The 23,149-nt window shown below is 50.0% G+C and overlaps 1 protein-coding gene across 4 annotated transcripts in view; it reads left to right on the forward strand.

Moving 5' to 3' along the window:
* DIP2C (DIP2 acetate--CoA ligase C (putative)) overlaps nucleotides 1-21,309 on the forward strand; it is a 438,780-nt gene extending 417,471 nt beyond the window's left edge. For all 4 annotated transcript variants that reach the window (XM_037031859.1, XM_037031860.1, XM_037031861.1 and 1 more), the window contains 5 exons: nucleotides 11,079-11,136; nucleotides 11,980-12,054; nucleotides 14,081-14,255; nucleotides 15,256-15,379; nucleotides 18,206-21,309. In XM_037031859.1, the coding sequence (XP_036887754.1) occupies nucleotides 11,079-11,136; nucleotides 11,980-12,054; nucleotides 14,081-14,255; nucleotides 15,256-15,379; nucleotides 18,206-18,458 (685 nt within the window). In that variant the 3' untranslated portion in view covers nucleotides 18,459-21,309. The remainder of the gene's footprint in view (nucleotides 1-11,078; nucleotides 11,137-11,979; nucleotides 12,055-14,080; nucleotides 14,256-15,255; nucleotides 15,380-18,205) is intronic.
* Nucleotides 21,310-23,149: the final 1,840 nt, after the last annotated feature.

Genomic DNA, 23,149 nt, shown 5'->3' on the forward strand with positions numbered 1-23,149 from the left:
ATTATTGTAAAATAAATGAATCCTAGGTTTATTGAAATCAAACATCTTTTTGCTTAAATAAGCTAATTCTTTTGGAGTAGTTTTGGTGGAAAAGGAGCCAGTGGCCTGCTCAGACATGAGACTGGCTTTCTGCCCAGGGCTGGTGTGAAGACTCCCTCTGCAGCAGACAGGGACAGGGCTCAGGGATGGCATGTGACACATGCCATGAAATAATGGCTTAGCTTCTGCCCTGCTTGGCGTTGTCACGTCTGCCTGTGAAAGTTATGTGCAACTCTCTTCCTCACCTCCTCACTCCCATTACACAGGAGAGCTGCAAGCTAAGGGAAGAAAGGCATGCAAATTTTTTAAGTGGCATTCTCTTTTGTTATTGTGTGTGAGAATGTTCTGTTAAAGGGACCAAAGAATTGACAAGTAGAAATAAAACCCGTAGGAGCATATAGACTGTTGAGCTTTCAGATAGGATCCCAGGAGAACATAAAATCCCCTCTGTAGCAACTCTGCCAAGAACCTGGTTGTAGATTCTTGAGGAAATGCCGGAGAACCCCAAATTGATGTCTAAAGAATTTTAAAAATCCTAATACTCATATCATAGAATTTACCATTTTAACCATTTTTTAAGTGTACACTTCAGTGGCGTTGATGGCATCCACATTTTTGTGCAGCCATCACCACCATCCATGTCAGAACTGTCTTGCCTTCCCAAACTGAAACTGCCTGTTAAACCCTGACTGCTCATCCCCCTGCCCCAACCCTGGCACCCAGGCTCACTTTCTGTCTTTCTGAATTTGACCACACCAGGTACTTCACACATGGAATTGTCAGCATCTGTCCTTTCATGATTTGTGTGTTTCATTTTGCATAATGTTCTCAAGGTTCCTCCATCTTGAAGTATGTGTCAGAATTTCCTTCTTCTTAAGGCTGAATACTATTCTACTGTCTGTGTAAACCACATTCTGTTTATTTTTTCATCTGTTGGACACTTGTGTTGTTTCCACCTTGGCTGTCGTAATTGATGCTGCTATGAATACAGGGGTGGGACTATCTCTTCTAGGCTGTGCTTTCAGTTCTACTGAATCTCTAACTGCAAGTAGAGTCATTGGATCTCGTGGTAATTCTATTGTTAATTTTTTAAGGAGCCTTCATACTTTTTTCCACAATGACTGCACCAGTTTACATTTCTACCACTAGTGCACAAGGGTTCCAGTTTCTCCACATCCATGCCGACACTTGTTATTTACTGATTTGTTCCTTTTTTTAATAGCAGCCATCCTAATGGTTGTGAGGTAGTATCCCATTGAGGTTTTGATTTGCATCTCCCTAATAATTAGTGATATTGAGCATCTTTACATGTCCTTAGTGGCCATTCATGTATCTTCTTTGGAGATATGTCTTTTAAAGTCCCTTTCCCATTATTTAAATTGGGTTGTTTGTTGTTGTAGACATTCTGGATAATAATCCCTTATCAAATGCATGATTTGCAAATATTTTCTCTCATTCCATAGATTACCTTTTCACACTGTTGACTTGACCTTTCACGCAGAGAAGTTTTCAACATTGATGAAGTTCAAGTAATCCACATTTTGCTTTTCCTGGTGTCATACCTGAGAAATGTTTACTGAATCCAGTGTCATGAAGCTTTTGCCCTGTGTTTTCTCCTAATGTTTTTATAGCTTTAGCTGTTACATTTGGGTCTTTTCTCCATTTTGAGATACATGATTTTTTTAAAAATATATTTTATTGATTATGCCATTACAGTTGTCCTGTTCCCCCCTTCATTCCCCTCCACCCTGCACACCCCCTCCCCCACCATTCCCCCCACTTTAGTTTATGTCCATGTATCACAAGTTCTTTAGATTCTATATTTCCCATACTATTCTTGCCCTCCCCCACTGTCTATTTTCTACCTACCATCTATGCTACTTATTCTCTGTACCTTCTCCCCCTTCTCCTCTTCCTCCCACTCCCCTATTGCTAACCCTCTATGTGATCTCCATTTCTTGGTTCTGCTCCCGATGTAACTGTCCTCTTAGTTTGCTTTTGTTTTAGGTGTGGTTGTTAATAACTGTGAGTTTGCTGTCTTTTTACTGTTCATATTTTTATCTTCCTTTTTTTAGATAAATTCCTTGAACATTTTATATAATAAGGTGATAGTGAACTCCTTGAACTTGACCTTATCTGAGAAGCACTTTATATTTGCCCTTCCATTCTAAATGAAAGCTTTGCTAGATAAAGCAGTCTTGGATGAAGGTCTTTGGATTTCATGACTTGGAATACTTCTTTCCAGCCCCTTCTTGCCTGTAAGGTCTCTTTGGAGAAATCCGCTGACAGTCTGATGGGCACTCCTTTGTAGGTGACTGTCCCCTTATCTCTTGCTGCTGCTGGGATTCTCTCCTTCATTTTAATCTTGACTAATGTAATTATGATGTGCCTTGGTGTGTTCCTTCTCGGGTCCAACTTCTTCGGGACTCTCTGAGCTTCCTAGATTTCCTGGAAATCTATTTCCTTTGCCAAACTGGGGAAGTTCTCCTTTATTATTTGTTCAGATAAGTTTTCCACTTGTGGCTGTTCCTGTTCCCCTTCTTGTACCCCTATAATTCAGATGTTGGAACATTTAAAGATGTCCTGGAGGTTCCTAAGCCTCTCCTCGCTTTTTTTGAGTTCTTGTTTCTTCATTGTTTTCTGTTTGGTCATTTTTTTCTTCCTTCTGGTCCACTCCCTTGATTTGAGTCCCAGTTTCCTTTCCATCATTATTGGTTTCCTATACATTTCCCTTCATTTCAATTATTTTAGCCTTTATTTGTTCCTCTAATTTGTGAGTAAAATCAACCAGTTCTGTGAGCATCCTGATCATCAGTATTTTGAACTGTGCATCTGATAGGTTGGCTATCTCTTGGTTGCTTAGAATTATAGGCTCTGGGGCTTTGAGCTGTTTTTGAGCCATGGTCTGTTTGCGCCTGTTACATATGAGGGGCAGAGCTTTAGGTGTTCACCATGGTGGGGCCACCCAGTCACTGGGTTGTGACACAGTATGTGGGGGTGGGATCAGAGAGAGGCAATGCCATTTGTTCTCTTCTCTCTTGGATCTTGGTCCCTTCTGCTGCTTCCCACAAGCAAACCCGGCCTCCCTGGTGCCGGCTCCCGGGTTTGTGGGCTTGTGCACCCTCCAGGACCCTGTGGGTTTCTCCAACAAACTCTCTGTGAGCCTGGGAGCTTTGCCCGGCACCTCGACCCCAAAAGTTTTTCCAGTTGGTGCTTTTAGGCTTTAATTCCCATCGCTGGGGCCCTAGCTTGCGTGGCCTGTCTCACTGCTTGCTCCTTCGCCTAGTTTATCTGCGCACAAATGCGTGACCACGGTCAGCCAGCTGCCTTGTGCCCTCACTGAGTCCACCTGTTGCCACCCCATGCCTGGGATCCACCAACCTCTGCCTTCGAGCCTGGGTCTGTCCGCCTAATTTTTCCTGACCGACGTCACTCCACCAGCCGCTGACTCTGCCCCTCTTACCCATCTGGCCAAACAGTTTGTTATTGTTGGACTTCGTACAGTTCAATTTTCTGTGTTTTGGTGCATTTTTGTTACTAAAACTTTGTTGTCTTTAAACTTGATTGTGCAAGGAGGCACAGTGTTTCCACCTACACCTCCGTCTTGGCCGGAAGTCCTGAGTTACATGATTTTTAAATGATATTTTGTAGGACAGAGGCTGTATTCTTCAAAAATGTCAGTGTTCCTCAATAATAGAAGCTAAAAACACTTACCAACCAAATGCAAAACCCGAAGCTCAGCTGGGCTCTGTACCTGAAACAGGGATGCTGTGAAGGCTGCTGTTTGGTCAATGGGCAAACCTGGAAAACAGACTACAGATGAAAGTCCTGGATCAGTGCCAGGTCACTGAAGTTGGTAGCTTCTGCCCCTGTGTAAATAAGTACCCCTCCTCTGAGGAAATGCACACTGAAATACTTGGAAATGAAGGGTCACAGTGTATTCAGCGCACCTTTAAATGCTTCCCCAAAATTGTGTGTGACTGTGTGTGTTGTGTAAGAGAGCAAGCGCTAATGATAAAGTAAGTGGAGTAAACTATTAGCGATATGTGAATACAGGTAAGGAATATTACGGGTGTTCTTGGTACACTTTGTAAGTAGTCTATAATTTTAAAATAGAAATTTATTTTTTAAACAATGCTCATAAATGCATCACATCTAGAGTTATTTTTCAGGTCTTCTATTCTCAGTCAGAGAGGGAAAGGGGGTCCCTCTAAGTTAAGACCTTAGGGTGGGAAGCAACAAGAACAATTCAGAACTACTTTGACAGGTGTGCATTGATGTAGAAGGGAAAGACAGTCTGATGTGCCCTAAGGGTAGAAGCAAGCTCAGTGTCAAGAAGGGACTGGAAGCAAGATTCAGATGTTCAGGATCTCTCCTTGTTACCCCTGCCCCTACTCTGTGCATTGGGTTCGGCCCAGCTGTCTCCACAGATGGATTCAGCCCCCCTGGAAAGACATTGCCGGCCCAAAGCCCTACATTTCTTCCACCTCTCCTAGAAGGCCAGCCCATACAGAACTAGTGTCTCCTTGTCTCAGATCCATGTTTGCAAGGACCTGAGCTTGGCCACCCAACAGCAGGAGACTTGGCCCTCCAAGCCCTCATGAGCGTGCACAGAGACCTCCTTCTGGAGAAGACAGCGTGGGCAGGTGGCGAGGAGTGACACTGAGGGAGTGAGACACCTGACAAGCAAGTGGTCTCCAGAGCAGCCCGAGGTTAGCTCACTGAGTCACACTGATTATGTGCCCCAGACAGGATGTGATGGGAAGGGCTTCACGCCAGTGGTCTTCCTACCAAAGCCCATAACAGAGGTTTAACCACAGGAAAACATCAGATAATCTCAGCTGAGGAACATCTCACGAAACAACTCACCAGATCTCTTCAAACTGCCAAGTTCATGAAAAACACGGAGTCTGAGAAACTGACACAGGCCTAAGGGGCTGAGAAGGCATGATGGCCAAATGCCATTTGCCATATAGAATGAAAGTCTTTAGGCAACAGCTGAGGGGGCATGACTGAAGTGTGGACTGCGGTTAACGATGAAGTACCAGCTTTGACTCACCGGCCACAGCAGATGCATGGTCCTGGTGGAAGGTGTCCCTGCATCACGAGGTGGTGCCTACTGCTGGGGATGTGGGAAGTGTGTCCATTCCATTCAAGTTACTATGACTCTAAAACTTCTCTAAAGTTAATTTTAAAAAAGCCAAGGATGCCTGAAGAAAGTTTTTTTCTAAATGTATTGCAAATGAATGTGCCATCAAAACCTTGTGAGTGGCCATGAAGCTTCAATAATTTATTTCCCCATTGCTATACAAATACTAAGGAGTTTGATGAGGACCTCAGGTGACAAGGTTCCTTTGCTGAGGACTAGCACTTAAAAACCTGAGCAGTTGTGGAACCTGGAACCCCTCTGGCCAGCCGGCCCTGGGGTGGGGCCCGGTGGGCACATGTAGGAGACAAAAACCAGGAGAGGGTACACCTCGAACCCTCACGGCACTCAGCCCACACCCCCCGAGCAGGTGTCCACAAACAGAACCCAACACCAAGAAAAAGACCCAGAACTCCATTCAGCCTGAAAAAAGGACAAGGAAAGAGACTGACAAAGGTCTGGACTTGGGGAGGGAGGGGAAGTGGAGGGGAGGGCATGTGAGATTTGTGATTTTCTAAGAGAAAAGGCACCCACTGTGCATCGGTGTTTTGTTTGGACAGTGCTGTTATGCTAGATACGCTCTTCTGTCACCAGTCATTTTAGGGTGACTTTACCTGGGCTGGGCTTTCACGACACACCTGCTGTTGGCAGCTCTGTGTGAGCACCCCGTGCTGGCCCCCATGCGACCTGCAGCCTTTGTCAGGTTGGTTCTTTTGTCGCTGGTTCCTTTAGCAGCAGTGGTTCTTTTCTCATGTTTTGTTGTCTTGCTACTGTTGTGGGTTTGCAGGTGTGGTGTCTGTTATCCTTGAGTGATTTCCTTTCTTGTGCTTCTAATGATCAGCAAAGGAAATGGCAAGATGTTAAAATGCAAACTTTGACAGTAAAATCTAATTCTCTTTGCCTTAGTGGCCAGGAAGCTGAGCAGTCCCTAAAAATCCAATCACAGAACCTACTTTAACTACACTTTTTTGTTAAAGATTTTATTTATTTGTAGAGAGAAGGTGAGGGAGGAAGAAAGACAGGGTGAGAAACATCGATATGAGAGGGAAACACCGATTGGCTGCCTTTCTCAGGTGCCCCGACCGGGACGAGCCTGAAGTCTAGGCAGGTGTCCTGACTGGATATCAGACCCGTGACCTTCCCCTTTGCAGGGTGACGCCCGACCCAGCTACACCAGTCAGGGCCTAACCTATGTTTTCTGAATATTCAAAAGCATCTCGTCTTTTGGGATTCTAAAAAACTTGTTCAAATGATCTTGTTATATTTTATTGGTCTTTTAAATGCCTCAAGTTATTTTTGGAAGATGTTGTTTCATATATTTGGTTAAAAGTCTCAGCTGGTTCTCCCGTCCATGGTGTGCTGGGCCTTATTTTGCCCGAGTAGATTGCTGCGTCCTGTCCCCCTCCTGCCCTAGTGCGCTGCCAGGTCTGCGTCTGGCGTAACTGTGTGGGTTGTGACGACCGAGGACACAGATGGCGCTCGTCCGCAGGTCAGGGGAGACCACGGAGCACCCACAGCTGGGCAGCAGCACAGCCAGCAGGACAGGCACCCCTTGCCCTCCTGACCACATCCACCGGGACGTGCCCACACAGGGCTTGTTGTCTGTGATTCTGAAGTGACCGGCTCTGGCAGCAGCTGTGGGAACACCAACACTCCCATTGGGGCAGAGAGTGATTCTTGATTGTCACGTGTCTCCAGAACCAGGGCTGTGGTGGATGCCCTGCCAGTGGGTGGTACCAGGCCACACGGGCAGTGTTAGAAAATGGGCCCATCCCCAGAGGGCAAAAGCACTAGTCTCCTTTCAGTGAAAGTCCTAGTGGACAGGTGGGGGTTGGGAACTGGAGATGAGGTGAGATGGTGGTGCACCACCACCCCTCCCTATGAGGCCAGAGGAGACCCTCGCAGAAAGAGCTCCTGCTGTAGTGGCCCGGGCTCACACCCTTCACGTTACTATGCTGGCCGCAGTCTTTCAAGGTGAAATTCAGGTCGGGTGGGGGCGGGGAGCAGTTCAGGGACAACAACACAGTGAGGGACTCTATAGCGAATGGCACATGTCCCCCATGCCAACTTTCCATTTCCCCGTCCAGTCTGGCGAAAGAAAGTCTGAACATCAAATCCACGTAACAGCCCATGGGGGAAAGTGTGTTTTTGGATTTCCAGAGTTTGTAGCTGAGTTAAAAACGTCATGGATGGGGGTGAGACAGAGCCAGGCTTGAGGCATCATTCAAACACTAGCACAGCAAGTAGGAGGCTGCCTGGAGAAGCAAGTGCACCATGTGACCCTGACTTCAGCCAAGGGAGGGGCCCGCCTCCTCCAGGAGCCCGCTGGGCCGGCACTGGGGGTGTGGGGCAGCGAGATCCCAGTCACGGGACTGAAGTATCAGAAGCAGAATCTGCCAGGCTAGCCTGAGTCTTGAGAGCAGGTCTCTGTCGTTGGCTCCATCTTGGCTGTAACTGCTCTGAAGACAAGGCTTCTTTCAGCGCTTTGCCTGAGCCCATTCGGTAGTTCAAGTTGCCTTCGCTGCAGGATGGAGCCAAGCCTAGTCACTGGCAGGTGGCAGGGTGGCCTTTGCATCGTCCCGTCTGGTCCTCTCCCTCCTTGGTGCAGCCCCTTCTGTCCTCTCACTCTGGCCCGGGCCTCGGGCAACCTGCCTCTGCAGCCTCCCGCCAGTGCAGGCAGCCTTGTTCTAAGCTCACACACTGTTGGGAATGAGCAGTGCTAGTGACAGCGCCTCCGCCCTTCACAGCTCCCCTGGCCAGGGCACTGGGTGGGCACTTTGTGTTTCGAGCTCCTTGGACTTGCCAGCAGCCCATGGTCTCCCAGCCTGAGGAGGTCAGAGGACAAGCAGGGCTTCACCCGGGCCACCCTGTCACTGCGTGCTGCCCTGCCCACTCCCAGCCCTCCATGAACCCAATGCACCCCAGCCCTTTTAGGAGACACGTCTTTACCTTTTTCTATTAGAGGTGTTTCTTTCCTTTTTGCTCTGTTTCTTCTCATGTGGCTGAAGGGCAGGATCTGTAGCTTTTCCACTCAGGACCAACCCTGAGTGGTCCCGGCATCCGTTCCGACACTGTGTTCACACTGACCGCAGAAGTGGTTCTTTAACATAGGTCTCCTCTTCTTGTCCACATTCCAGCTGAGCCCCCGGCTGAGTGCCATCTCTCTTCCCTTCTCAGAGACGGTGGGACGTACAGAGAAGGACAGGAGATGAGACGAACTCTGAAGGCAGAGGGAGGGCAGAGGAGACAGACATGGCCAGGGCTCCACCCCCTGAAGGCAAACTGGGCCTATGTCTCATTCCCTGCGTTGGCCAGGCTCAGGCCCGGCAGAAACCCGGCACGGGCAGGTGGAGAGAAGGAACAGCCGTTGGTGTCCTGGGTGCTAATTATGAAGTCCAGGGACATTGTCTTGAGCAGCCTGGTTAAACCAGGTCTCCTCACTGGTCACAGTACTGCTTCCAGAACTACCTGCCAAGTCCAAAATGCCTGCCAGAGGCTTCTCACGCCCTACAGTAGTGTGGCTACACGTGGACGGCTGGCAGAGCAAACGCTTGTCCAAAAAAGCCTTCACTTTTGGCTGAGTTTTTCTCCCTGGACCAGTCACCTGCATTCTGTAGGACATCCAGCCCAGCCCCTGGCCAGCTGCCCCCACTCACACAGCAGCCCCACTACACAGAGGCCTGACTGTCCACCAGTGGGAGCCGGTGGGAGCCAGCCATTCTCTCTGGCCCTTTGCCTTTCATTCTGTCCCTCTTTCCTCACCCCTGCCCGCACTCGCTCATAGTTTTCCCAGCCAGTTTGGCCTGATTTCCCTGCTGTTTTCTCCATCTGCAGCAAATTGCCTCTACTCAGAACCCACAGTTGGCCATCTGGTCATCAGACACCGGCTCTTCGTGGAACTGGAATGCTAGAACCAGCCCAGTTTCAGTTCAGCGTGACAGCCGGGCCTTCTGGGCTGCTGGCTTTGAGAGTCAGTAGCCCCTTCGAGGCATCCTGCAGGCCTCTCTGCTAGCTGACGGTGCTGATCCGTCACAAGGGGATGCTGCTACCCGCTGAAGCTCCGTGGGTCCCACCTGGTACTGTCATGGTAATTTTTCACAGTACCCGCCCCAAATTGGCATAATGCCACCCGGTGCTAAAGAGGTTTCGGTTCTGTTAGTTCTGTGTTGATAACATCGGGGCTGTTTCATTCAGTGCCGTTTCTTGATAACGTTGATGATATGCTGTAGAAGCTTCACTCTTGTTTGTGCCCTTCCTCTGTCCTGCAGGAAGACGGGTTTCCTTATACATCATTTCACTGATGACCTTCAGTGAGGAAACTTACTGTGTTTTTGAAGGTTACATCATTAAGCCTGTTTGCAGTTCTGGAACAGTTGAAGTAGAATGTACAATCTGGGTGGTTTTTCTTTGATAGCCCTTATCTCCTACTGTCAGCATCGTCTTCCTTGGGACGGGCACCAAAGATTGCATTAGTGTTTTCATCCGATCCAGAATTGCTCCAGTGAGTGCTTCTTTGTACCTCATCAAGTTACTACCACGGCTGCTCAGGTGCACCCCCTCGGGCTCCAGGGTTTCCTCTCCATTCTCCTGATGAAGAGAAGGTGTCTGCCCCCCACCCACAGCGACTCACCCTGGGGCAGCCACTTTTGTCTCCAGCAACAGCCACATTAAAGGCTGGGTGGGGGCCAGGGCTGCCTTTCTCTGAATAAGCCCTTTCCTGCTTTTCTGTAGCCAAGCACTTGGAGGCCTGGACCAGAGCCTGCTGCCCCAGGGCACCTACCCAACCCAAGTGCCCCAGGGCTTCCCTGTCTGTCAGCCTCCTGCTAATAATGTCATCCACACACGCCCCCTGAACCTCACCTCTTGGGTATCAGAGAGGCTTCAAGGTGCCCCAATGAGCCACCTGTGGCTTTCAGGGTCTTCCTTTGTTGTCCACCACCACCCCGGCCCCCTCCACACACACACACACACACACACACACACACACACACACACACACACATCCTTTTCAGCATTTATCACTCAGGAGGAGGATCTATGCTAATGCGGAGGATGGGCCCCTGTGCTCGGAAACTGCTGGTGCAGAGAAAGCCCCTCACCATCCACATCCCTGCACCCCAGCCTCCTGCTAACGGCATCTGCTCTGTAGTCTTCAAGGACTCGAGCGCTTTCTCCTTCACTTTTTTCTTTCAGAATTGTCTTTCCGATTATTGAACAGCTTCACAGTCAGGTAGTCATGTGATAGAAACATAAAACTAGTCATGGAGGCTATAAAACGTTAAAAATAATGCAGCTGAGAAGGATCTAGTCAGCTCTGGGTGTGACCAGTACCACAGTCCTCTGCAGGTCTTAGGATTGCATTACCATTAAATGTCTTTTAAATGGAAAAGAGTTTCTTTTCTGAAGAGAGGTTCTGCTGTCCGAACTAGCCATCCTCTCCTCTTGGCTCACTGCCCGCGGTGCGGACGGCGGGTTCTGTGCTGCTGCAGACCCGGGCCCTGCCCACGGCCTGTCCCGGCAGAGCTGTGAGGCCTCAGGACCAAGCTGGCGCTGGCCATTGGCAACTCTTTTCGGGGTGCAGTTAATCCTTATTTGTTTTCCTTTGCTGCATGTGCTGAGTGACCCTGGTTTAATGCAGAACCACTGCCCCCATTATGTTGCAGGTTTGGGGACTGGGACTTCACCTGCACGCTCTGCGGCCAGGAGCCAGAGCGCAGCGGCCGTCTGCTATGGGGCCACTTTCCCTTTGACTTCTGAGTAAACTGTCTTTGCAGTGGATGAACAGGGTCAACGTTCCCCACCTGCCTCCCAGGCTTTGGCCAAGCGCTGAATGCGGACAAAGGGGACTGTGGCGCAGAAGAAACTCAGTAACACCTTCTGTTTCTCCTTGTAGAGTCCGCTTAGTGGAAAGAGGGTCCCCTCACAGCTTGCCGCTTATGGAATCAGGAAAAGTAAGTATTAAAGGAAGAAATAGGCATTTCTACATAAGAATGGGTGTATGTATATAGGCTTTGAGATGTTAAGAAATGTATTTCATAGAATTTTTTTCTCCAAAAAGTTTTCTTAAATGTAGCGTATCAGGACTAGGTTTGACCATGAGCACAGAAACTCGAAATAGCAGTGCTTTCAGTGAGCTCGGTGTTCTCTCTCTCATGCGGAGGAGACCATGAAGCCAGTAGGAACCCCAGCACTTTTGTCTCGTTCTGCCCTGTGTGGACTATGTGTCCAGGGCACCTCTGGGCTTCTAGTGGCTGCTGCAACTCCAGCCATCGTTTCCACATCTCAGCAGCAGCAGGAGAAACAGGGTAGTTATGCTCATTTCACAGGTATGCTAACCTAGATGCACAAGAACAATGGACAGGGCTTGCTTAAGGCAAAGACAGACCTCTTCCCGAAGAAGTTACAGGCCCAGGGCCTGACTGCCCAGCAAGACTCGCCTTTTAGGAATTTGTGATCAGATCACCCTGTGTGGTTACACTCCAGAGAAGCACATTTTTATCTACATTTGCAACCATCAGGCTGTGTTAGGTTATATTCTTTATCATGCTTTTATTTGAATTCTTAATTTTCAGATCACTTTTACATAGGCTGTAAGATTGCAGTAATTACAGTGGAATGCAAATGTTACCCTGCCATTACGTATGCTACGGTACATGCTTTTGATTTAAAGCCATACCACTTTCCAAATGATTTTAGAAAGGAAAAGGAACATATGGGGTGAAGGCGAGATCAGGGTTGACTGCTGCGTGGTCTCTGCCTGTTTACTGACAAGGATGTTCTTCCTTCCTACCTAGATACTCCCGGGGGTTCGGATCATAATTGCCAACCCAGAAACAAAAGGACCGTTGGGAGACTCGCACCTGGGTGAGGTGAGTGCGGGTGTCCTCCTGGAGATGGAGCCTCTGAGACCAAATCTGTTCTGCTACACACTGCCTGCTCCCGGGGACGCCAGTGACCACGGTGCCCGTGCCACTGACCACCATGCACGTTCTGGTCACGTTGGATAAGTCACAACTGACTGGGTGGGAAGTAACTTGAGATAAGCGTTACTGCTTAAATGAGTCCATGAAAACTCAGGATTACCAAGCGGGGCTTCCTTAAGGCAGTAGGTTAAGTTCTCATCAAAAAGCAGAAAAGAGAAAATTGCGTGGACCGTGTTCCCTCTTTTCGCAGCTCTTGCATTTGTTTCCCACTTGCCTGCCTCTGTTAGGAAAGTAACAGACGCGTACAGAGGGTGTCCTCTGCAACCTGGAATCCTAACAGCATTCACCAACCCGCAGGCCAGTTAGGCAAATGACAGCAGTTTCCTTCTCTCAGGAAGTCAACGTGATACTGTATGCTTGGCTCATGACAAGCTTCTTCCTGGGAGGGACATTCCAGGGACGTCCCTGCTGGGCAGGGAAAATGGGGCATCAGGAAAGGGCCTCCTTGCACCACGCAGACGTGGTTCCTTCCCTCCGGTTCCCTCTGCGAGGCCGAGCCCACTTCGGGCACTGGGTCAGACCACTCCTGCCCAGCAGGGACGTCCCCGCCACAGGTGTCAGTGCCCAGGACCATCAGCTGTCCCTCCTTGTGGACGTGCTCCAGCCACACACAGACCTGCTGCGGCAGGTGAGGTCTTAATAACACAGCTGTTATTGCTCACAGCTGTCACGGCTCCGGGAGTAGCACACAGTGCCACAGCTGCACGTGGCAATTGAGCAAATAAGTGACTGTGGTGAGTTCTAGCCATGGCTCACTCCCAGAATCCCTCTCAGGCTGCTTTCTGGCCCTCCCCAAACCTCAGTCATAAGTAAAGATTAGAAATGAGGTGACTGTGCTGTACAGCTGTTACCTAGGGAGTTCCTTTCACTGCATTTGTGAAATGGAAATTGGGTGGTAGAGGCTGCTGTGTCAGGCACCTGGGGGGTGGTTCTCTGCTGCTGCCTTCCCCCGCCTCCCATGTGGCCTCGGCTTGGGCGTGGGAGCAGCGTGCTGGGGCAGAAAGAACCCACACCGCTCTGGTTTCCTTAGTGGGAATGTGTTTTCGGGGGAAATCTCATCAGAGAGCACAGTTTCCACTGCCCTCATCAGATGGCGTCCCTCCCATCTGTTCGGTTGGTCACGGTCACTCATGTGCCCGTCATGCCAGACACTGTCCCAGGAGCTGAGGAGACCGTGTAAATGCCACAGCGTCACTGATTTCAAGGAACTTACTACTTCTCAGTGTAAACAAAATAATGGAACCTGCCAAGCCCGAATGTCTTTCCCGTAAACACCCCGATTCCTCCGATTCTTTTCATGCATAGACAGGACAGCATACAGCTGTGTGAACGTTTCAGTAACTTCACGGATGGACCAATTCCCTCTAGCATTTTCCGTGATCCTGCAGGACCTGCATGGTCATCACTTGAGTCAACACATCGCTTTCCCCATTTTCCAAGACGGCTCCCACTCGGCTGTTTCGGTTTCCGGTTTTGACGTGAGAGCTTTCCCTCCTAGAGTTTGTTTGGTTCTGTGCTGTTCCGCCACAATATATTTCCAACAGTACGCACACAGTCAGGTGACAGAGAAAAAATAGAAGACTTTTAAACACGTTTCCAGATTGCTTTTCGGAAACAATCATTACATTTGAATAAGTACAAGGAAACTGGTACAACTTTGCTCTTTTGATGTACTTATTTTAAAAATCCTCACTCGACCTGCTTTAATAGGCTTCTCAATGGGCAGATGGTGCAGCTGTTCGCTGAACTGCAGGCTCCCACGCCACTTTACGTCATTGGGCACTGTGGTACCTGTGTCTCCCCAGAGACCAGACGGAGGTCAACGACGTCCTGTTTCTGCAGTCCAAGGACACTTCCGATGTCCCTGGGCATCTGCTTCGGTTGACTTATCCAGTCATGTTTTCTCTCACAGATCTGGGTACACAGCGCCCACAACGCCAGCGGTTACTTCACTATTTATGGAGACGAGTCCCTCCAGTCAGATCATTTTAGCTCAAGATTAAGTTTTGGGGACACCCAGACCATCTGGGCACGAACAGGCTATTTGGGGTTCCTGCGGAGAACTGAGCTCACAGACGCAAACGGAGGTGAGAGTCCAGAGGGGTGGGAGAAGGGCCGGGTCCCCCAAACACTGAAACTCTGTCTGGAGTTTAGGGTTCCCACACCCAGGACAGGAGTTTCTAGGTGTCACTGAGGCTTTCGGACACAGCTGCCTGGCGGGAGCTACACTAACCTGACCAAACCGGCATAACTTGCGGGAAAGGCACAAAAACATTTTGGCATCACATTTAAACTTGGGAAGAGCTCAGCTTAGAGATTTGAGACCGTGGTGATCCAGACCTCCCAGGAGGCACAGCAGGTCTGGTCCCGTGGGGAGAGGGGTGTGGGGTAAGCAGCAGGAACCCCTCCCCCAGCCCCTCCTGCCCAGCCCCACCCCTGCCACACAGCCACGCTCAGAAGCTACAGGTAAATGCCTCCATTTCATCTGACCTAAATGGGATCTTAGTTCTGGTGTTTTATCCATGGACCGCATCCTCAGTATCACCCTGATGTTCTTACCATCTGAAGGTTAAGGGCTTGCCTCTTCCTTTTAAGGGAAGATGGACCAGCTGCAGGTTGTCCTTGTCCCAAGGTTTGCAGGACCAATGAGAAGAAATGTGATGGTCACAGGAGCTAAGGAAATCTTTGTTCCTGAACATGATCAGAAACCCAGATGTGGCATAATAACAAAATTAAGACCTCCTGTGAGGTCGTAATTCTGAGACCATCAGAGGGTACTGGGTTTACCTCTGCTGGGCTATGTCCTAAGCAGGCCACTTGGGGGTGCACGGTGTGGATGAAGGCATGTGCCCTGCTGGTCCAGGACCCAGGTGCTGCTGAAGGACTGCTGAGCAAAGTTATGGTCCTACGGGATGGGGGATGGAGCTGCCCCAGGGTATTCCTGAGGCCACAGGCTGTAAACTCTCTGGGCACAGGGAGCAGCTGCACCCAGCTCAGTGAACCCTTTTCTCCACATCTCCTCATTTCAGAGTCCATGGATTGAACAGTTTTTTGGTGACTCTCACACGTATTCTGTTCCCTCCACAGAGCGCCACGATGCGCTGTACGTGGTGGGAGCCCTGGACGAGGCCATGGAGCTGCGTGGGATGCGGTACCACCCCATAGACATTGAGACCTCCGTCATTCGAGCCCACAAGAGCGTCACAGAGTGGTGAGCAAGGACAGAATCTGTGCAGCACTGGGAACGGTGGGGTCCAGTCCGCGTTTTGGAGCATAACCCTGTACCTTTAGGGGTTAATAATGTGGCAGGTCAAGCCAGTGTATTGCACATTTCCCGGGAATGACCTACAGATGGTTAGGTGGCATCTCCCAGGAGCCTGAGTGCTCATCTATTTAGATTTTAGCTTACAAAACACAGGATATAGGGAGAAAATAGACTGTGTACATACACAGGCACAGAAACCACTTTTGTGTCCACCAGCTCGAAGACTGTAATAGTTATTGTGACATGTGGGGAGATGTTAGATGTCAGAGGACAGAATTCCCTGAATTCAACTGAAACCAGCTGCTGTAGGTCACCATCCCAGACCCCGCCCCCTCCCGTGGGTGGGCCCTTGGGGTTTTACCCTTCCAGGGGCTGGGCTCCCTCCCAGCCATTTGGTGGCCACGCAAAAGGGTATGTCGATGGTGCTTCCGTAGCAGGGCCTGCACTAGGGCTGCTTTCTCAGGTTGCTTGGTGCCCTGACATGGTGTTTACAGAAGAAAGTGGTTCAGCACTGTCAGCCAAAGGTTCGTTCCTTCGTTTGGTCCCCAAACTTGCAGTTGTGATGAGGCCGGTCTCAGCTCCAGTTAGGAGCCCCAAGGGAGGCACGCCCCAAATCTCATGGCTTTTTTTCTGGTGCAGTGGATTGGTCTGAGGTTTTCCATACCTCTTGTTAGCTGATTGCAGGCCAGTGTTTGTTGCCGCTCACTGAGCCCGAACACAGAGGCCTGGGCAGGTGGAGAGACGGAGACAGGAGAGTGTTTGATTACCTGTGTGCGGTGCTGTGGTCAGACACTGCGTCCCACTCTTGCAGCCACAAAGCTGGCCCTCAGAGACTGGCCGGGCCTGCCTCAGTTTCCGTCTACACAGCTGTGACTGTGTTGCCACATCCCCTTTTGTGTTTCTAAGACAGTGATCAAGCCTGGCTTGGATGGCCTCCCTCTAGTGCGTCTCCTTGTTGCAAAAGGACCGTTTCCATCTTAAAAATCTGTGGCGATGGCTCCCTGATGCCCCTTGTGGGTTTCCAGTCCATGACTGTAGTTTCTTTCTTAAGCGTTGCTCTTGTCACCTGCCGTGTGGCCTCACCTGGTGGGTTTGGCCTCCACTGACCCACGTCCACGTTGGACACCAGAGGGAAAGAAGCATGATGGTGATGCTGAGGGCGCCAGTCCTCTGGAGACTGTTCGCCACACACCGCCCATCTCCCCTCTCAGCCTTCCCTCTGGGCTACTCCTCTCGTGCCCCCGGTTTGAGAAGGGAGGATGTGACACCCGTGCCACGTAATGTAACCACTTCTCCGTCAAGTTGTCCAGCCGACCAAATCTTTCCCTTCTCATCAGCTTTCCCCTGTGTTACAAATGATGGGCCCCTAGAAAACCTCTGGTGACGAAAGTGACCAGCACCCAGCCCTTAGCTTCCCAGCAGAGCCCCCTCACCACCCCCACTACGTATGGGAATCCACCTGACTCCTGGAGCTGTGTCATGGATTTCAAAAGTCATAGTGAAGTTAGACCTGATTATATGTAAAAACCATACCAATTGCATGTTAAAATACAAGCCGTGGTTTCACAGACTCACAGTGCGGGCTCACCTGGGCCATGCAGAGCAGTGTTTCGCTGCTGCAGAGACCGGGTCTGGTGCACTCAGCACCGGCGGCACCTTCCAGGGTCTTTCGCCGTCGTGGTGCCGATCCAGGAGAGACGTCATATGTGTTCTGTGCCATGGTCTTTTCTTTTAACATGCATGTGGTCATACTAAACAAATGCACATTTTCTCTAATAGACATACTTTCACTTTTAGAAAAGAGTGAGTTTTCCCAAATACTTCCTCACAGCTGACTTAGAACCATCTATGTGTCCCCCTAAAAAAGCGATTACCAGCTGCCCACTGCAGAGCCCTGGAGCCTGGTCCCGTCCTCCCTGTGCCCCCTCCCCAGGGCCCTCCAGGCCTCTGCAGCCAAGCAGCCCGTGGGCACCAGGGCAATGAATTTTAAGGTTCTTAACCCCTTTGTAAAAGCCCAACCATATAAGGTTAATGTGGCTTAAAGTGTAAATCCCTCGACTTTGCTTCTACAAATGGATAGACTAAACACTGTGGGTGCGTCCCCTTTTGGAGGATCCCAAATAAAATGCTTTTGGGTGAATCTTTGACATTGTCAAAGAATTATCTTCTGTACAGGTTAGCTCATGCTGCGTTATAGCTACAAAAACAGGAATCAGTTATTGCGCCCCCTTGTCTGCAGATGACTGTGAAAATGTTTGACCTCGGCTTGGCCAGGCCTGTGGGTCAGCTGGGTGCAAGCTGGTAGCTCATGTCCTCCTAGACGTCACCCTCTGCTGTGGGAGAAGCAAGTCAGCCCAGCCCAAGTCAGAAAGCCCAGGGCTCTCCGGTCTCTGCTCACATCTCACTGTCCAATATGCATGTGGTCCGAGGTCAAGGGCAGGACATAGACTCTATCCTTAGGGTCATAGTGTGCAGACGAAGGGAGGAGCCACTGCTACACCCATCAGCCCTCCGCAGCAGCTGGAGCAGACAGAGGGTGCAGAGGTGACGGAGCAAGAGCAGCAGCCACCGTGAGGACAGGCTGGTGGGAACAGCTAATGACAGGAGTGAGAGACAGTTCATGAGCTGAAGGACATGGGCACAGAGAGGCCACATGTCTGAGACTGTTGGTGCTCAGGCAGGTTCAGAAAGAACCCAGTGGAACTTCTTGAAAAGAAAACAGTCGTTAAATAAAAGCCTTGCTGTATAGTGATGACTTTTTCTCTCTTCCAGTGCTGTGTTCACCTGGACAAATTTGTTGGTGGTTGTGGTTGAGCTTGATGGGTCAGAGCAAGAAGCCTTGGACCTGGTCCCCTTGGTGACCAATGTGGTCCTGGAGGAGCACTACCTGGTGGTGGGGGTGGTGGTCGTGGTGGACATTGGCGTCATCCCCATCAACTCCCGGGGAGAGAAGCAGCGCATGCACCTGCGAGACGGGTTCTTGGCCGACCAGCTGGACCCCATCTACGTGGCCTACAACATGTAGTCTGGCCTCCGGCTCCCGCAGACTGTCCTAGAGATGGAGAAGGTTTTCTCAGTGTCACTAACGTGTGCAGACGCAGGGCGACATTCGCCAAAACGCGACCTGTCTCACGCAGTGGAGTGGAGGCGACTTCCCACAGCGGTCCTGACTGGCGTGGAGAACGGAAATGTGAATGACCACCGAGGTTTGCGCAGAAGGGCCTCGCATTACTGCCTTCAGTTTGTTGGAAAAGCCCATTTCAAAACTTTTTTTTTTAGTTATTGGATAATAAGTGCTTTCTTCGTAAATGTGGTATTTTGTTAAGCCAAAATAGCAATTAAAAAATATTTGCCCTCCAGATGGGTTCTTTTAAACGATTTATGTAGCGTTGACAAAGCATTGTTTTCTCTGTTTTAATGTGTCACGACATCTTAATGACATGGACGTGTTACTCCTTTAAGCCATTGCTAGAACTCATCCTTTTAGGAAAGTCTGCCGAGGTACGAGGAAACCTTCCAAATAGCACCTTCCAATTAGATGTTCGCAGCTTTCTGTGTCAGAGACGTGCTGAAGATATGGGCCCACACGCGGCCTCCGGCCATAGCATAGAATGAGAAGAAATTATAAATAAGGTGTATTTCAGCAATTATCTTGCAGATATCTTTGTACTAAACTAAAAAGATAAAATAAGTTAACTTCTTCAGATGTAATTATGTACAAAAATGTTTAATTTATTTTGATCTCTTTAGAAGTATAAAAGAGAAAAACATTCAAGAATATTAAAGTCTTGTAATGTTTGCTAATATAAAAAAAAGTGTTGTATTATCTTGCGTGGATAGTATCACAACAAATATATATATATGAAACATAAATTCACTAATGAACAAAGGAGATTTTAAAGTTTAAAATGCAGAACCTGTCACTTGCATGGTGTCCCCTCCACTGTACTGTAGATCAGAGAGGCTCTCCCACGTCCGCTTTGCCGGTGGGAGCGATCAGATTGCCAGGAGCCCAGTCTAAGCATCTCTTCTAGAACCAGAAACCAGCAAGTGAAGTCACTGACAATTATCTCAAAGGTGGTGAAGGCATGTGAGGCGAGCCGTGCCTGCGGTTCCCTGTGCTGTGGGGGTGACACTGGATGGCGTGCCCAGGACGAGCTCACGGCCCTGAGCACGCTTGGGAGGCTGGCAGCCACCGGCGCCGTTCTCTGAGCTGCAAGAATTTGCTGCGCAAGGTTTTTCATCATTTGTGTTAGTGTCCCCTTTTTCTGGTCCTTGGTAGGAAAAGGAACGCTCTCCTGAGGTCACTGGCACCCGGTTGCAGTGATACCCCCCAGACGCCCACTGTGTGGAGTGGACAGTGCTCAGAACAGCTTTCAGGAAAAGACTTGCCAAGGAGATCGTCACTTCGGCCGGCTCTCAGGGCTTCCCCAGCCCGTGTGAGCAAAACCCACAGGGGCGCCGCGCACGCTGCCCGGGACTCCCCCACAGCGCCACTGGCCAGAGTGAGAACGCCTCACAGCTGCCTTCACAGCTGCCTTCACATTGCCACCTGTGGACCACACGTTTCTGAGTTTAGTCTCTAGCTGCTGCCTCCCAGGTCTTCTCATTTCCAGGGTCATCTGTACACTCCTTCACGAATCGGCCCGTCCGTGTCCAGCCAAGAGGAGGTGTCAGCTCCCCAACTGTGACTTCCCTGGTGGTTGCCCGGGATGGCCCTGCAGTGGCTCTCGTTGCTGGATGTGCATGATCGAGACTGTCGCTGGGCCAGACTCCGATTCTCGGCCCCTTCTCCCCAGGCGCTGTCTTTATCTGCCTTTGATGTCTGCGCCAGCAGTGAGCCCTTCGCTAAAAAGAGAGTTTTGTTTGACTTCTGAGATCCAAGGCGAATTGTTTTTTAAAAATTTAAGTGGTGTATTTTTTTAAATTTGTCTGCATGTGGGATGCAGCCTTCCGTCACCACAAATCATTTGGCTTTTACAATATTGTTTGACTCCATTGCTACCTGTGAATATTTCTCTACATGCTTCAGATACACATTCCTACAGTCTTCTTCTTCCTTCGGGGAAAACCCCACCCACCACACACAGAAAAAAAGTCATTTCCCCACACTCACCCACCTTGTTTAAAGGAGGGGGGGGTCAAGGTTTCGGGTAAGACCCTGGGTAGAACACACAGTCGCAGGATAACTCGTGAATCCAGCTGAGGCCGGAAGCAGCGAGTCGGGTCACCGCCCACGTGGCCCTCACCATCCCACGTCCGCTTCCCAGGCCAGGCGTTGAGGCTGTGAACACACTGGTGTCACCTCTGGTGTCAGAGTTAAGGTCCAGAGGGTTGGGGGGCTGGGGTCGAAGCTCTGCTGTGCAAGAACAAGGGGAGGAGACACTTAAGTCCTCCCGTTTCAGCAATAAAGAAGGATCGTTCTGTAGTAGGGATCGTACTGTAGATAAATCACTCATGGGAATGTAACAAATGTTTGTCTTGTGACCTTGTGCTTTTGAAGTCAGACAAAACCGTGTGATCAGCTTGCACAAAGGAGGAGGGTAGACAATGGACATTGAAACACAGACCTAACCCAACAGGGCGGCTTCCTCATGGTGCTTGTTTATTATATATATTTAACCCTGCTTGACACTTTACCCCAGGGAAACCGTCCCTTTTATCAGTTGAATGTTAGCAGCGTTATTTCATAGAGTGTGGTGACTGGTTAGAGAATTCATGTACTCAACCAATCACAGTTTCAAACAAAATTTTTATGTGCGAAGGACGGCAACCTTCTCGTATGTTAAACCACCAGTAAGCTTTGTACATCTGTGATAACGCCTGTTTTATATTCAAATGAACAAATAAAAGCTTTTATTTTTGTTGCTCTGAAAGTAGCAGTTTCTTGATTGGTCCCCTGGAAAACTGTCTGGGCCGGCTCCCACCCTGGGAAGGAAGGGATTCCTCCAGGAGACGGCAGGTGTGCCTCACTCTGTTTACATGATCGGTTGCATTACTTCTTAGTACAGATGATCCTATGTCGAACAATGTTTAAATTTTGATGTGGGCATTTATTGCTAATACAAATTCCTATGGCAACAAATGTTTTGTGAAATGTTTTTAAAATTCTTTTAAATATATCTAAGTATATTTGTTCACACTTTGCTGCCAGTGTGCAGATTATTGGTTCACTTTTGGGACAGAGTAAACCCCCGTTCTCCGTGCAGACTCGTCCCGCGAGCGGTGTGCAGGCAGCCTCGGCGTGCGTGGCGGGTAGGTCTGGCTGACTCTTCCCACTCAAAGTAGCTGTGTTCATTTGACCATCAAAAGCTGTATCTTTTGCCCAAGATCTGAGAATTCTTATGGCTTTGTGCTTTGGAAAGCAGTAGCAAGTTAACTGACCTTCAGCTTAAAGGCTGTAAAAGAGAAGTGTTACACATGTTCAAGTCAGTAGCACTCAAATCTGCACACAGGTAACCAGACTTAACCTAAGTCCCTGCATTAGAAGTCTACCTGTCTCCCAACCCACCGCTTTCATTTGAGACCATCCCATGCTGGCCGGGGCGACGCGTTGAGTGCATGGCAGTGGGTGGCTGGCAGGGGACCAGCCCAGCTGCATCAGGTTCGAACTGTTGCAAGGAGGGGCCCTGTGTGTCCGGTGGGGGCCCTATGTCGACCACAAACAGAGTGACCGAGAGAGCTGGCCTGCATCCCCCTCCCACGTGTGTGTGCCCGGGTACGAGTGTGGCGTGGCCTTCTGTGATGCCATGTTCTCCGTTCTCCAGCACAGGGCTGAGTTCCTAGGACACCGTCAGTGGTGGTTTGGTTGGCTGATCAGTCATCGCTCAGTGTCTCGTTCACCCTCCCGGCATCTCCGGGGATTGCTCTGCATGCTGCTGTTTGCTGACCTGCTGCCGCTACCCATGTGTGTGAACCGTCTCTTCGTTGTTAGCCTCCCCCCGGGAGAAGAGGGTGTGTTTTCTCTGTGTGCCCACCTGGGTGCCAGGCACAGAGCAGGCATTCGAAAAACACTCGCTCAGTGCAGGACCTTCTCACAGGTATGTGTCACCAAGGCCTGCTGTGACCAGAGGGCGAGAAGCCCCCCTGAGAGGAGGGTAATAGAACAGGTAGATAATAGGAGTTTCTGGAACCGTGATGAACATGATTTCCCCTAGTACAGAAGATGGCAGTGTGTCCTGATAGCCACTCAGGCTGTGGGCCAAAGGTTTTAATTCTGATAACCCACCTTGGGGCCCAAATATCCCTGCCCTCTGACAAATGACTGGACATACCAGAAAGGGGGTGAAGGATGACAAGGAGAAGGGGAAGGAATAGGAATAAGCAACATGGTTACTGAACACAGAGAGTGGAGCCAGTCCCGTGTATCGGCCACTGCGTGCTCAGGACAGCACAGAACAGAGGGACATGGGATGAGCCACAGGGGGTAGATGGCCACCTAGGTTGATGGATCCTGGCACTTCTGCTCTAGCTAAGCCTCAGGAGCATGTCATCGGAGCCAGCACTTCAGCAGATCCAGGCAACTGGCTCAGGCCTCGCCCTGGCCGTCCAGGGGCTACAGACAGAGAAGGAGCAGGTGGTGCGGAGGCACGGAAGGGCCGGAACTGCTCTCACACCGGCCCCCCTGGGGATGCGTTCGAAAGAGACCGCTGGCACCCATTCCTCTTGCTGAGTTGGTGAGTCACTGGCCATGTCTGTGCTGCTTTTCCTCAGACC

The sequence above is a fragment of the Sturnira hondurensis genome, unplaced genomic scaffold (genome assembly GCF_014824575.4).
Source record: "Sturnira hondurensis isolate 20B ecotype Veracruz unplaced genomic scaffold, ASM1482457v3 Scaffold0021214, whole genome shotgun sequence".
Classification (NCBI taxonomy): domain Eukaryota; kingdom Metazoa; phylum Chordata; class Mammalia; order Chiroptera; family Phyllostomidae; genus Sturnira; species Sturnira hondurensis.